At 59.6% G+C, this 12,320-nt stretch overlaps 3 protein-coding genes across 4 annotated transcripts in view; all 3 read left to right on the top strand.

Annotated features, from left to right (window-relative positions):
* Positions 1-3,112, top strand: part of DIS3L2 (DIS3 like 3'-5' exoribonuclease 2) — a 179,123-nt gene extending 176,011 nt beyond the window's left edge. For both annotated transcript variants that reach the window (XM_029960788.1, XM_018075032.1), the window contains one exon: positions 2,570-3,112. In XM_029960788.1, the coding sequence (XP_029816648.1) occupies positions 2,570-2,668 (99 nt within the window). In that variant the 3' untranslated portion in view covers positions 2,669-3,112. The remainder of the gene's footprint in view (positions 1-2,569) is intronic.
* A 1,374-nt stretch (positions 3,113-4,486) lies between these two features.
* LOC103758311 (alkaline phosphatase, germ cell type) lies at positions 4,487-7,676 on the top strand. Its single transcript, XM_029960734.1, has 11 exons — positions 4,487-4,591; positions 5,128-5,244; positions 5,399-5,514; positions 5,589-5,763; positions 5,863-6,035; positions 6,109-6,243; positions 6,323-6,392; positions 6,511-6,643; positions 6,752-6,945; positions 7,069-7,185; positions 7,390-7,676. Exons 1-11 carry the CDS (start codon positions 4,495-4,497, stop codon positions 7,674-7,676), a joined length of 1,614 nt encoding a protein of 537 aa, XP_029816594.1. The 5' UTR covers positions 4,487-4,494.
* A 793-nt stretch (positions 7,677-8,469) lies between these two features.
* LOC103758252 (intestinal-type alkaline phosphatase) lies at positions 8,470-11,776 on the top strand. Its single transcript, XM_029960733.1, has 11 exons — positions 8,470-8,533; positions 9,011-9,169; positions 9,285-9,400; positions 9,632-9,806; positions 9,947-10,119; positions 10,214-10,348; positions 10,438-10,510; positions 10,596-10,744; positions 10,836-11,040; positions 11,155-11,265; positions 11,354-11,776. Exons 1-11 carry the CDS (start codon positions 8,470-8,472, stop codon positions 11,614-11,616), a joined length of 1,623 nt encoding a protein of 540 aa, XP_029816593.1. The 3' UTR covers positions 11,617-11,776.
* Positions 11,777-12,320: the final 544 nt, after the last annotated feature.

Here is a 12,320-nt window from a genome sequence, read left to right as displayed (position 1 = left end):
CCCAGTGAGCCCAACTTCGGTCTTAACCTCCTCTGACATCCAGCCCTGCTCCATCCCATCACTACCCTCACATCTGACCCCTCCACACCCTTCAGTCTCTGCCCTGCCTCCTGTGTGCCCTGCCTCCCAATTCAGTTTCCTTCAGGAATTGAATTATGTGCTGTTTACTTCCTCTTTCCAGATCATCAATTAAGAGGTTAAGTAAGATCAGGCCTAAAGCAGCTCCAGTCTAGACCCTTCCCCCCATCCTGGCATTCTTCGCACCCTCACTGAAATGGCCCTTTCTTGGGGTTTCCATCCCTGTGTCAGGGTTGAGCCCCAATTAGGAGAATTTTTTTAAATCAGACTTCCTGAGATGCAGTGTCAAATGTTTTAACAGCGTTTAGAAATCTCTCTTTTGTGTCCCTGTCATCTATTAACTTGGTAACTCAATCAAAGGGAGCAATCGCATTTGTCTGGCTTGATTAAGTGGTGCTTCTTTGCCAGCTTTTGTCTGGCATCGCTCTAAAATCACAGCTGTGTTGACTGCTGTGATCTCTGCCTGCTGCCAGGGTGGGGATGGGAGGGCTGAATCCCAGCCTCTCCCTGCACCGCTCTGGGGGCTCTGCACTTGAGCCCCGTTGCCACCCAAGCCCAGCACAGCCCATCCTTGCCCACCTAGGGCTCCTAATACAGAGCACGGTCCTTTCCTTCCCTTCCCTTCCCAGGGGTGATGCTGCGGTCAGAGCTGGCTGAGCTCCCCGGCTGCTGCAGGCGTTTCTGCAGGCCTCCCTTGCTTTGAAGCTGAGCTTTCCTTTCTCAGCTTGGCTCAGAGAAGCTCCCTGGATGTGGCCCGAAGTGGCCTCAGTTCCTGCTTTCCTACAGGAGCAGGGATCACTTACACCCTAGCAGAGAGCTGCATGAAAAATGACGCCCCAGCATGAGCAGGGCCCATTTTGGTTAAGCAAACAGTTGGTAGAGGAAACTCCTTCACGAACCCTCCACACCTCCTAAGAAAACACAAGAACTCTCCTGTGGGAGCAGGCAGATCCCTGAGTTGATAAATCTCCTGCCTTGGGATGAGCCAGTTCCCTGTGAGCTGTGCTGAACCACGTTAGATGTCTCCCAGACATCCCACAGCACCAAACACCGCACCTCCCCACCTGGACCTGGTGCTTGGCCTCTGCTTCCTGCTTTAGCTCAGCTTGGCCAGGCAGTGGGAATGTCAGAGAAGGCTGTAATGGGAAGCTGTGCAGGGGTCTGGGCTGGCTGTCCCTGCCACAGAGGGAAGTTATTGCCTCCATCTCTCTGTGATCCCCAGATGACCAGGACCTCAAGTGTGCATCACTCAGGGTTGGAGCATGAAGTGGATCTAAGACTCGGGGGAACTTGATGTGAAATTGTGCTGTTTTGCAGCAGTTCAGCAAAGGAATGAGGCAGGATTGCAAGGGAGAATCCTGATAATACCCATTTGACTCCCCCAGATTTGGGGGGCTGCCCCTTGACCACCCTCTCCTGCACTGCAGCCAGCTGGGGCAGACAGGGGCTGGTGCTCAGTAGCCAGCAGCTCTCTGGGCAGCCAACTGCAGAAGGATTTCCCTGCAGGTTGCTCCTCGCTGGCCACTTCAGTACATTTAAATCTCAGTGAGATTTTCCTGCTCTGAATGATTAATTGGGAGCAGCTGGCACTGGATGAGCTGGGAAGGGTTGGACAAGGTTACCCTGGTAGCTCTGTGCCTGCTCCTCCTGCGGGCCAGCCCCAAGCAGATGGCCCCAGCAAGCCCTGCTACAGCACAGGGCTTGGGGACAGGCTCCATCAAGCAAATCCCCAGGTGCCTGGCCATGGCCCTGGGAAAGCCCTTCCCAGTGTCCCAGCCAGCCCCTGAACTCTGCCTCAAGGACAGACTGGATTGATGCCTTACACTTCTGATCCATACAATCACAGGAAGAGCTAGGTTCAGAGGAGTGAGGAGGTGGCAGCAGCAGTGCCTTTCCTGAACAGGAAGGATTGATTTTCTGGGAGTTTTATTCCCTTGCATCTCTCTCATCCATTGTGGTCCCTTCTGGGTCTCCTCTCGCTGTGGGAGCACAGGCAGGTTTTTCCCTCCTTCTGGGATGCTGATAAAATGCTCAGTGGGATGTGGAAAACCATTCTGACCGCAGCTCCCGTTGGCACTTGGCCAAGCTTCATTAAGGGATGATGTGGCTGGAGGGGGAAGGCACCAGCGGACTTGAGGGGAGGTTGGGACCCACAGCCAAGGGGATAATTGCCCGTAATCCTTCCCAGACTGTGCAAAGAACACAAGTGGAATAAGTGAGGATGTTTTGGGAGGCTCATTTAGGTCGGTTTGGGTTCCCTGTCTGGCTTCAGAGCCTATGGTATTGCCCTTAAAGATGCTGTCTCCAGCCCCAGCCCCAGCAGCACCCTGGACCCCAGCAGAGCTATCCGAATCCATCCTGCTCCATTCTTTGGCTCCCCATGGGTACACTGGTGGAGGCAGCAAAAGCCAGAGTGGCTCTAAGCAAATCTTAGTGTGTTGTCAGTCACCTGAAAACTCTCTTTTCTCTGTCTTTCTCTCCCTGGCTGAAGGTGATCACCATTTTCACGCTGGTGGAGGTGGTGCTGACGGCAGACAGCGGCTCCCTCAAGTACAGTGCCCTGCTCAAGAGACCGAGCTTGGAGAAGTGAGCTCAGAGGAGGCTGCACGTGCTCCCACTCCCGACGCTCCCTCACCTCGCAGGCCCTGCACCGGCACCTGCCGGAGGCAGAAGGGACCCATGAGGACTTTGGGGATTGAGTTTTAAAACCAGTGTGGTTTTATTTCTGGTTTGGATTTTAACTCCAGCTGGGAGCAGGGCTCAGAGCTTGAGCCTGCCCCAAGCAGAGCATTTCTACTCTTGGGTATTTTTAGCTTGATGCTTTCTTACTTTTTTTTAAAAGCAGTGGTGTCCATCCCCAGCTTCAGGTGCCCGTGGTGAAGGCTGAGTGGGGATGCACGTCCCCAGGAGTGGAGAGGGGCTGGCTCCACCATCCCAGGTGGGATGTGGGGGGATGCATTGAGATGCAGCTGTGGGGCCATACAGGAGGGTTTCTTGCAGGGTTGTGTGTCACGTAATAAAAGCCGGGTCAGCAGCCCTACGTGGAGCTTGTGCAGGTTTTATTTTGTGCCCTCCATGTTCCCCCAGCCAGGGAATCCCAGCAGTAACTCATCTCTCTGGCAGCCTGGTGCCTCCCCCTGCTTCTGCTTCCCAGGCATTATGAAATCCAAGTGATCTCACCATCTCTCCCAGCCCCCAGGTATGCATGTCCAGAAGGCGTGAGAGATCAGGAAAGGGGCTCCCAGCTCCCAGTCTGGAGGCTAGTCCCTCAGTCTGAGCCTTCTCTAGGAGTCTCCATGTATCTGCTCAGTCCCTCACACCTTGTCCTCCAGCCTAACCCTTCTTGGGGACCCTGCAGCGTCATGTCCTTGCTTCTCCCTGCCAGTCAAGAGAGCATCCAGCACCTTGCAGACGGACCGACCTCTCGGCAATCTCCAGGCACCTCTGCCTGCTCTCTGTCCCCATGTCCACCCTTCACAGTGTGCAGGATGTTTTGGGAGGGGATGGGCTGCTCTGACATCTCCCATTTTATCACAAGTAGTGGCTGGAAGACAGTCTGACAAGAAGGAATGGATCCATTCTGCCAAGCAGGGAGGGAGCCCTGCATCACTCTTCCTCATCGGTGGTGACAGCTGTGGTCCTGGCATCAACCTATCTGCCCTTGGCAAGAACCAGCAGCTGGCCAAATCTGGGATGCCCAGCTCAGGATGGGGGATCAGGCCCTGGGATGGGTCAGGAGTGGGTAGAACACACTTCCCAGGAGCTGGTGAGCCCTGAAAGCCATCAGGGACACCTGCAGTCCCTAGGGTTTATGCTCCTGCAGCGTCTTTCCGGATGGCCTGATGCAGTCATGGATGAATGCCAACTGGTACTGGTGACATGGGGCTGTTCCCTGCCTGCAACAGGTACCTTGTTGTGCAGGTGTGCTGGCATGGGCTGCCCCAGTGCACCCAGGACCTGACAGGCAGTGCGTGGCTCTGCTGGAAGAGGGGACTGGAGGACAGACACCAAAGCCAAGATGTCCATCCCCTACCCCTCAGCCCAGTGTCCCCCTTCTTGGGTTTGTCTCGGGGAAAACCAGGCAAATCCAGCCCAATCTGGCTCAGCCTGTCTGAAATAGCAGCCCTTTGCCCTGCACCCTCCCCTGCTGCTCCCCCGGGGTCCTGCAGAAAACCATGGAGCTGGGGGCCACGAGGTGCCCAGGTCCCTAGGGATGGGCCTGGAGGTCCTGCCTCACTGGTGGGGGCAGGGATGGCCCCAGGGGTGTCAGGAGCATTGGGAGGGCCCTGGGAGGGCTGGGAGATAGTCCAGGAATGTTATCAGCCCATCGTCTCACGGGACTGGGAAGAGCCATAAAGGGCTGTCCCCTTGCCCTGGACTCAGGCAGCATTCCAGGAGGAACCTGGAGTGGGCAGCATGGGACGGCCTCTTACTCCTGGAACTTACCTTCTCCTCTGCTTCCTCGCTCAGCTCACATCTGCAGCCTCTGACAGGGGACGTGTGGGACAGTGGGGTAAGAGCCCTTGGTGGGGGGTGCTGGGGCTGGTGTCACTTCCCTGGGGGTCCCCGGGGACCCTGTCGACTCCCATGGGATACCAGCAAAGGGGAACCCTCACAGCCACCTCAGGGTGGTCTGAGACCCCAACCTTGCCCCCAAAACAGGCCCTGTCCCTGCTCTCCCCATCCCCACTGCCCTGGTCACTGACTTTGGATCAAGTGACTCTGTAGTCGCAGCTGGCCGGAGTTGCCCGGCCATTACACCCTCACCATGGGGGCTGGTGCTTGGGCACCCCATCCCCTCTGCCAAGAGACACAAGGAGCTTCCCTGCCAAACTCTGCCTCAGTTTTCCTCTCTGCAGGTGGGTTCTGAGCAATACTGGTGTGCCAAAGGCCATGTGGATCCTCAAAGGATTCTTGGTCCCAGGGGGCTTTGAGCAGCTAAATTCACCTTGGTTGGAGATGCCCACGCTGGACCCCTGGGGTGTGCCCCTGAAGCCCCTCAGGGTGCCCAGTGCCCCTGCACACCCCCAGCTCTGCTCTCACCTCCAGATGCTGAGAAGTCCCCAAGCTACTGGAATAAAGGGGCCAGGAGGAGGCTGGAGTTGGCCCTGGCATTGCAGCCAGCAGCACAGCGGACCAAAAACATCATCCTCTTCATGGGCGACGGTGAGTGTCCTGGGTCCCTGCCAGGCCCTCAACAGCTGGTGGATGTGACTGATGAGAAGATGGGGCTGTTGCAGATCACAGGGCAGTGCCTGGGAAGGGCAGGACTGTCCCTGGTCCTGGCCCGTGCCACCCTGTGACTTGGACATGCCCACAGGCATGGGGCTGTCCACCATGTCGGCTGCTCGGATCTACAAGGGGCAGCTGGCTGGTGGCTCAGGCGAGGAGAGCGTGTTGGCCATGGAGACCTTTCCCCACATGGCCCTGGCCAAGGTGAGCAGGGCAGTGCTGGGGGGACATTCCTGCTGCCCCTGACCAAAACCCAATTGGACCCCTCTTGCTTCCAGACCTACACCATCGACCGTCAGGTGCCCGACAGTGCTGGCACAGGCACCGCCTACCTCTGTGGGGTGAAAGCCAATGCCAAGACTCTGGGGTTGAGTGGGGCAGCCACCTATGGAAAATGCCGCACCACCTTTGGCAATGAGGTGGACTCCATCCTGCACCGGGCCAGGCTGGCGGGTATGGGGCAGCAGGCAACCCTATCAGAGAGCCTGGCATGGCCACCCTGTGCTGTGCAAGGTTGGATGGGCTCCCTGTAAACCCTTGCCCACGCTGCAGGCAAGTCGGTGGGCATTGTGACGACCACGCGGGTGCAGCACGCGTCCCCCGGGGCAGCCTACGCCCACTCGGCCAGCCGGAGCTGGTACGCCGATGCCAACATGCCCAAGGAGGCACTGCGGGACGGCTGCAAGGACATCGCCTACCAGCTGGTGCACAACACGGACATCAACGTGAGCTGGGGAGCGGGCGCGGGAGGGAGGGGGCACCAGGAGTGTTGGGAGGGTCTGCTGAGCTCCCGGGCAGGTGATCCTGGGCGGCGGAAGGATGTACATGACCCCCAAGCGGACTCCGGACCCCGAGTACCCAGAGGACCCAGATCAGAATGGCACCAGGAAGGATGGCCGGGACTTGATTGCTGAATGGCTGAGTGCCAAGCAGGTAACGTGCCAGGACAGAGGGGATGTGACTCCGGGCGTGGGGCACATGCCATTGGCACTGGCTCTGTTCTCGCTGGAAGGGTGCCCGCTACGTCTGGGACAAGAAGGGCCTGGATGCGGTCGAAGATGACTCCGTGAGCCACCTTATGGGTAGGAGCATCACTGCCTGCACCACTGGCAATGCTTCCTCCTGTCCACCCCTCTCCAGAGGTGCTGACAGGGACACAAAGCAGCCCCAACATGGACCCTCCTCACCTTGTTCCCCCAGGCCTCTTTGAGCCCAAAGACATGAGGTACGAGCTGAACCGCAACACATCCACGGATCCCTCCATCGTGGAGATGACGGAAAAGGCCATCCGCATCCTGCGCAGGAACCCCAATGGCTTCTTCCTCTTTGTGGAAGATGAGTAGCTCCAGGCGGGCAGTGTGGCTGGGACTGGGGTGGGATGCGGGTCCTGGGAGCAGGTGGGCATCCAAGGGGATGAGGGTGATGGCTGCGTTCCCTGTGCAGGTGGCAGGATCGACCACGGCCACCACAGCGGGCGGGCCAAGCAGGCACTGATGGAGGCCGTCATGCTGGACCAGGCGGTGGCACGGGCAGGAGAGCTCACCTCCCCCTTGGACACCTTGACTGTGGTGACAGCAGATCACTCCCACGTCTTCACCTTTGGAGGCAACACACCACGTGGCAACTCCATCTTTGGTGGGTCTTGGGGAGGGGCAGTGAGCATCCCTCTTCTCACCTCAGCCTTCTGCTCCCACCTGAGGCTGATCTGGCCCAGGTGTGGAGCGAGGTGTGAGGTGACAATGTCTTTCCCTGTGTCAGGGCTGGCCCCCAAGAAAGCCAAGGACAAGCGAGCCTACACCAGCATCCTCTATGGCAATGGTCCTGGCTACAACATCCGCGATGGGGGCCGTCCAGCTGCCAGCCTCCCCGCTGCAGGTAGGAGTCTGCTGGGAATGGGGTGGAGGCACAGGGTGGCTGGGGACAGCATCCCTCTGGCACAGCCACTGGGGACACACAGGGTCCTGGTGCCACCACGAGGCTCAGGAGTCACTTGGGCAGGAATTGCTCTGACACCAGGGTAATGGGAGCTCCCCCCACCCTTGGGAAGCCTCAGCCCTATTTCTCCCCTCACCACTGCAGAGGACAAGGACTACAGGCAGCAGGCAGCCGTGCCCCTGGAGACGGAGACTCACAGTGGGGAGGACGTGGTGGTGCTGGCCCAGGGCCCCATGGCCCACCTCTTCCACGGGGTGCAGGAGCAGCACTACATTGCCCATGCCATGGCCTACGCCGCGTGCCTCGAGCCCTATGCCACAGAGCCTGGGTGCAGGGCAGCCCGCAGGGCCTCCCACAGCACCCAGTGCTCCCCACAGACCCTGCTCACCCTCCTGGCCCTCTGTGTGGCTGCCCTCATGGTGGGGGTCTGAGAGCCCCTGGCTGAGTCCCTCTGAGGGTCTTGGCAGCCAGATCACCACTGTGGCCAGAACCAAGGGATGCAATAAAACACATGTTGTTTGTCTTGGTCCACTGTGCAAAGGTTCATAATGGTGGTCACCTCCTGAGGTGCTGCCCTGTGCCTCAGTTTTCCCAGCTGGTCATGGCTCCTAGTTCCCCACTGGGACCAGCACTGAAGGCACTGGAGTGAAGGAGGTAAGGAAATGATGGTGAGGGGAGGTCATGTCCTCCCCAGCTTTGCCAGGCTAGGGCACAGTACACAAGGGTTGGTACATTCCTGGAATGGGGCTGTGCAAGGAGCAGAGTTTTAGTCCACATCCATGGATTTATTACTCAAGAAAGTCTGGGCAGAGAGCAGGGTGCTCAATGCACAAGTGACCCCAGGTGCTGCTGATACTGCTGTTGTCCCAGTTCCAGTGCCCAGTGCTGCCCTTGGCACCTGAGGACAGGGCATTCCGCTGTCTGACACTGCAGCTTTGTAGCTGGGGCAGCATTTCCTGACAAGAACTGCACATCCTTTTGTCCTGCATCTGTCTGCACCCCAAGCCCATCCACGCCCCAGCAGCCACATGCTGGTGTGCCAAGGAGGTGCCAGCAGCCCAACCCTGCGGCCTTTGTGCGAGCTGCCCAGCAGAACACTTGGCTTTTGGACACGTGCTGAACCTCTTCACACAGCCCGCAAGGGCTGGTCCCTGTCCAAAGTCCCTCCCTGGATCTGCTGGAGTTGTAGACACTGCCAGCGGCATCGGGCTGTCGGATCCCACCATGAAGGTCCTGGCATCCCTCACACTCTGCCTCTGGGCAGGGCTCAGCACTGCTGTCATCCCAGGTGGGGACAGGGATGGGGACAGGTGCCCCTGGCTGCGGGTGGTGTCTGGGGAAGCAGATCATCAGCCTGGCTGGCCACAGGGAGAGCTTGGGGAGGGAAGCAGGGGCTGCCCAGCTCTGCAAGGGTGAATAGGGTTTAACTTTGCTTTTCTGGAGTCCTTGAGCCAGTTTTTCCCTGGCTTTCTGCTTGTTTCTGCGCTGGAGGCTGGGCTAGGGGAAGCGCCTGTATCCTCTATCACCACCCAATTGCCATGGATTTGACCCCATCCCACCTGCCAGATAACTCCCCATCATGTCTGGTTTTGCTGCCCCCCTCCTTCTCTGCCTCAGAACCCCAGTCCAGGCAGTAGGTGCAAGCCTGCATGGTCTCCTCCCACCCCAAATAGCACCCTGAACCCCTTGGTCCACGTTAGAGAAGGCCCCAGCATGGGGATGCCCAGGGAATGAGTATCCCTGCTGGTGTGCCCCCGGGAGGCAGGTGCTGGTGAGCTGGGACTGACAGGTGTTTGCCCTGTCCTAGAGGAGGAGGAGAATCCATCCTTCTGGTACAAGCAGGCAGCTGCGGCCATTGACGCCTCCTTGAAAATCCAGCCCAGGATAGGCCAAGCCAAAAACCTCATTCTCTTCCTGGGGGATGGTGAGTCCTGTTGGCACCCCTGACAGGCAGGCTGGTATGGCCAGTGCTCTGCTGAGTGGGGTGTGGGGAGGGCACCTGGTCCAGAGGGTGACCAGGACCCTCTCTCCTCGCCCAGGGTTTGGGATCCCCACCATCACGGCCACTCGCATCCTCAAGGGGCAGCAGCAGGGAAAGCTGGGCCCTGAGACCCCTCTTGCACTGGATGCTTTCCCCTACGTGGCTCTCTCCAAGGTAAATCCCACCATGCTGGACAGGGGCCAGAGTGATCCCAGGCATGGGACCATGGTGATGCCCGTGGGGCTGCTGGCAGCACAAGGATGCACGTATGCAGCGTGTGGGGTCCCTGCTCATCCCACACTTGTCCCTGGGTGAGCAATGAGTGCAGCAGGGAGTGCTGGGGGGGCACCCCGCTGTGTGCCTCTGCCAACTGCCCCCTGCCCTGACCCCCTCTGTCCTTGGCAGACGTACAACGTGGACCGGCAGGTCCCTGACAGTGCGGGCACAGCCACAGCCTATCTCTGTGGGGTGAAGGGCAACTACCAGACAGTGGGGCTGAGCGCGGCCGCCCGCTACTCGCAGTGCAACACCACCGCGGGCAACGAGGTGATCTCGGTGCTGGAGCAAGCCCGCAAAGCTGGTAACAGGGGCTGCAGGGCTGGAGGGACCCCACAGGGACAAGGGACGTCACACTGGGGGCTTTCACCCATGAGCATCCCATAGCTGGATCATGGGAACCCTGTTACCCTTCATGGGGTCTGATGACTGGGGGGTTGGCAGGGAAGGCGGTGGGCATCGTGACGACGACGCGGGTGCAGCACGCGTCGCCCTCGGGCACCTACGCCCACGTGGTGAACCGTAACTGGTATGCGGACGCCAGCATGCCTGCGGAGGCACGGCAGGAGGGATGCAAGGACATCGCCTGGCAGCTGGTCCACAACGTCGACATCAATGTGAGTGCCCGTGCATGGGACGGGGGCAGCAGGGCCAGACACTCCCCCCCCCAGGACAGCCCCATTAACACTGCACCTGTCTCACCCCCTCCAGGTGATCCTGGGAGGTGGTCGAAAATACATGACCCCTGTGGAGACGCCAGACCCTGAGTATCCCACGAACAGCCAGCAGAATGGGATACGGGAGGATGGGATAAACCTTATTGACACATGGCTGGAGGCGCGGCCGGTGGGTGACACAGCAGGGACCGTCCTCTGCCCACTGCCCCTGGCACAGGTCCAGGCACCCACTAACCCCCCTGTGGGATTCGCCCACAGGGTGCCCGCTATGTCTGGAACAAGACAGAGATGCTGGCTGCTGCTGCCAACCCCAGTGTGAATTATCTGATGGGTAATAAATGTGCCATGTGCCGGGACTCAGCAGGCACCAGGACACATGAAGGCACTGAGGTTGTCTCCAACGTGTCCCCTCCCAGGTCTCTTTGAACCCGGGGACATGAAGTACAGCCTGGTGCGTAACACCACCCTGGACCCATCACTCACCGAGATGATGGAGGCGGCTATCACCATCCTGAGCAGGAACCCTGAAGGCTTCTACCTCTTTGTGGAAGATAAGTTGGGGCTGGTGCCGCTGGGGCTGGTGAGAGGGGGGGTCCCGTGTCCCAGGGTGGGGGTAGGAGCTGGGGGTGCTGCCCTCAGTCCCAGCCCACCGCGAGTGCCCATCTGCAGGCGGCAGGATCGACCACGGCCACCACGAAGGGGCAGCCCAGAAGGCACTGACAGAGGCAGTGGAGTTTGACCAGGCCATCGAGCGGGCAGGGGTCCTGACAGACGAGGCACAGACCCTCACCGTTGTCACCGCCGACCACTCGCACGTCTTCTCCTTCGGTGGCTACACCCTGCGTGGCTCCTCCATCTTCGGTGGGGCTCTGCCCTGTGCTGGGCACTGCTGGCTCTGCGGCACCCTGACTGTGCCCAGAGGGGTGATACAGGCTTTCCTTGGCTGATCCTTCCCTTCCATCACCCCCTCCCCAGGTCTGGCCCCCTCACTATCCACTGATGGGAAGAACTACACATCCATCCTCTATGGGAATGGGCCAGGCTACCCAGGCCCCGACCGGCCCGACATGGATCATGACACAGCCAGTGAGGGCACAGAGACCATGGTTGGGTGATGGGGTGGGGCTGGGAGCCATCACTGGCCCCCACTCATCCCCTTCTCTACTCTCTGCAGTGCAGTTCGAGTACCTGCAGCAGGCGGCCGTGCCCCTTGACTCAGAGACCCACGGTGGTGAGGACGTGGCCATTCTGGCCAAGGGCCCCATGGCCCACCTCTTCCATGGGGTGCAGGAGCAGACCTACGTGGCCCATGTCATGGCCTACGCCGCCTGCCTTGAGCCCTACACCGACTGCCACCAGCGGAACTCTGCCCCTGGCACCCATGCCACCACCCTGGCCCTGCTCCTGCCCATCCTCCTCCTGCCCCTCTTCCACTGATTCTGTGTCCCTAGGGCACCCAATGGGAGCTGCCAGACCTGTGTTCTCTCCCCTCCTCACGGTGTGGCACCTGCAGCTTTCTGAAGCACCTCTGGTCCGGATGCAGCAGCCAAAGGGTCACCAAACCCTGAGCGTGGGGCGGGTCCTACACCACCCGCACAGGGAGTGTTAAATAAACATGGGGTGTGACACTGGTGAGACAAGCATGTTAGCAGTGTGGGGGTGCTGTGTGGGCAGGGCTGGGGGTGCTGCCCACTGCTCCCATATACGAGCCATGGCCCCTTGCAACCGCCCGGCATATCCAGTGCTTTATTGACCAGAAACAGCAGCGAAAAATACAGCAGATGTCTGTGTTCCCAGGCAGGCTGGCATTGCCTGGCCCCCAGTTCTGCCACTCTCCCCCCCCCCACTGGCAGGGCTGGTGAGGGGCCAGGATGGGGCTGGTATGGGGGATGCCAGGGAGGGCACAGAGGAGGGGAGACTTTTGGCATGGGGCAGCCCCATCGTGACTCTGGATTGCTCTCCCTGCCTTGACGGATGCTGGGCTGGATGTGGTAGGGCTCAGTGAAGGGTTTGGGGTGGGTGGACAGAAGATGTGGTACAGGGTTGCCTGGACATGCCCTCATTCCTCCATGGGGACTGAGGGTCCCCCCAGTGCACAGGGCAGTGAGTAGGAAGGGGATGGGCAGGAGGCAGCTGCCCAA

The sequence above is a fragment of the Manacus vitellinus genome, unplaced genomic scaffold (genome assembly GCF_001715985.3).
Source record: "Manacus vitellinus isolate BGI_N305 unplaced genomic scaffold, ASM171598v3 scaffold_29_pilon, whole genome shotgun sequence".
Lineage (NCBI taxonomy): Eukaryota > Metazoa > Chordata > Aves > Passeriformes > Pipridae > Manacus > Manacus vitellinus.
The sequence above is the reverse complement of the archived record's forward strand: the minus strand, read 5'-3'. Positions and strand labels throughout refer to the sequence as shown.

What these genes read in the sequence shown, in the direction of transcription:
- LOC103758311 (XM_029960734.1), top strand. Translation starts at nt 4,495, where the DNA reads ATGGGACGGCCTCTTACTCCTGGAACTTACCTTCTCCTCTGCTTCCTC. An exon ending in CATCCTCTTCATGGGCGACG is followed by an intron (nt 5,245 to 5,398) that starts GTGAGTGTCCTG and finishes ACATGCCCACAG; the next exon opens with GCATGGGGCTGTCCACCATG. An exon ending in CCCACATGGCCCTGGCCAAG is followed by an intron (nt 5,515 to 5,588) that starts GTGAGCAGGGCA and finishes TCTTGCTTCCAG; the next exon opens with ACCTACACCATCGACCGTCA.
- LOC103758252 (XM_029960733.1), top strand. Translation starts at nt 8,470, where the DNA reads ATGAAGGTCCTGGCATCCCTCACACTCTGCCTCTGGGCAGGGCTCAGC. An exon ending in GGAGCAAGCCCGCAAAGCTG is followed by an intron (nt 9,807 to 9,946) that starts GTAACAGGGGCT and finishes GGGGGTTGGCAG; the next exon opens with GGAAGGCGGTGGGCATCGTG. An exon ending in TGGAAGATAAGTTGGGGCTG is followed by an intron (nt 10,745 to 10,835) that starts GTGCCGCTGGGG and finishes GCCCACCGCGAG; the next exon opens with TGCCCATCTGCAGGCGGCAG.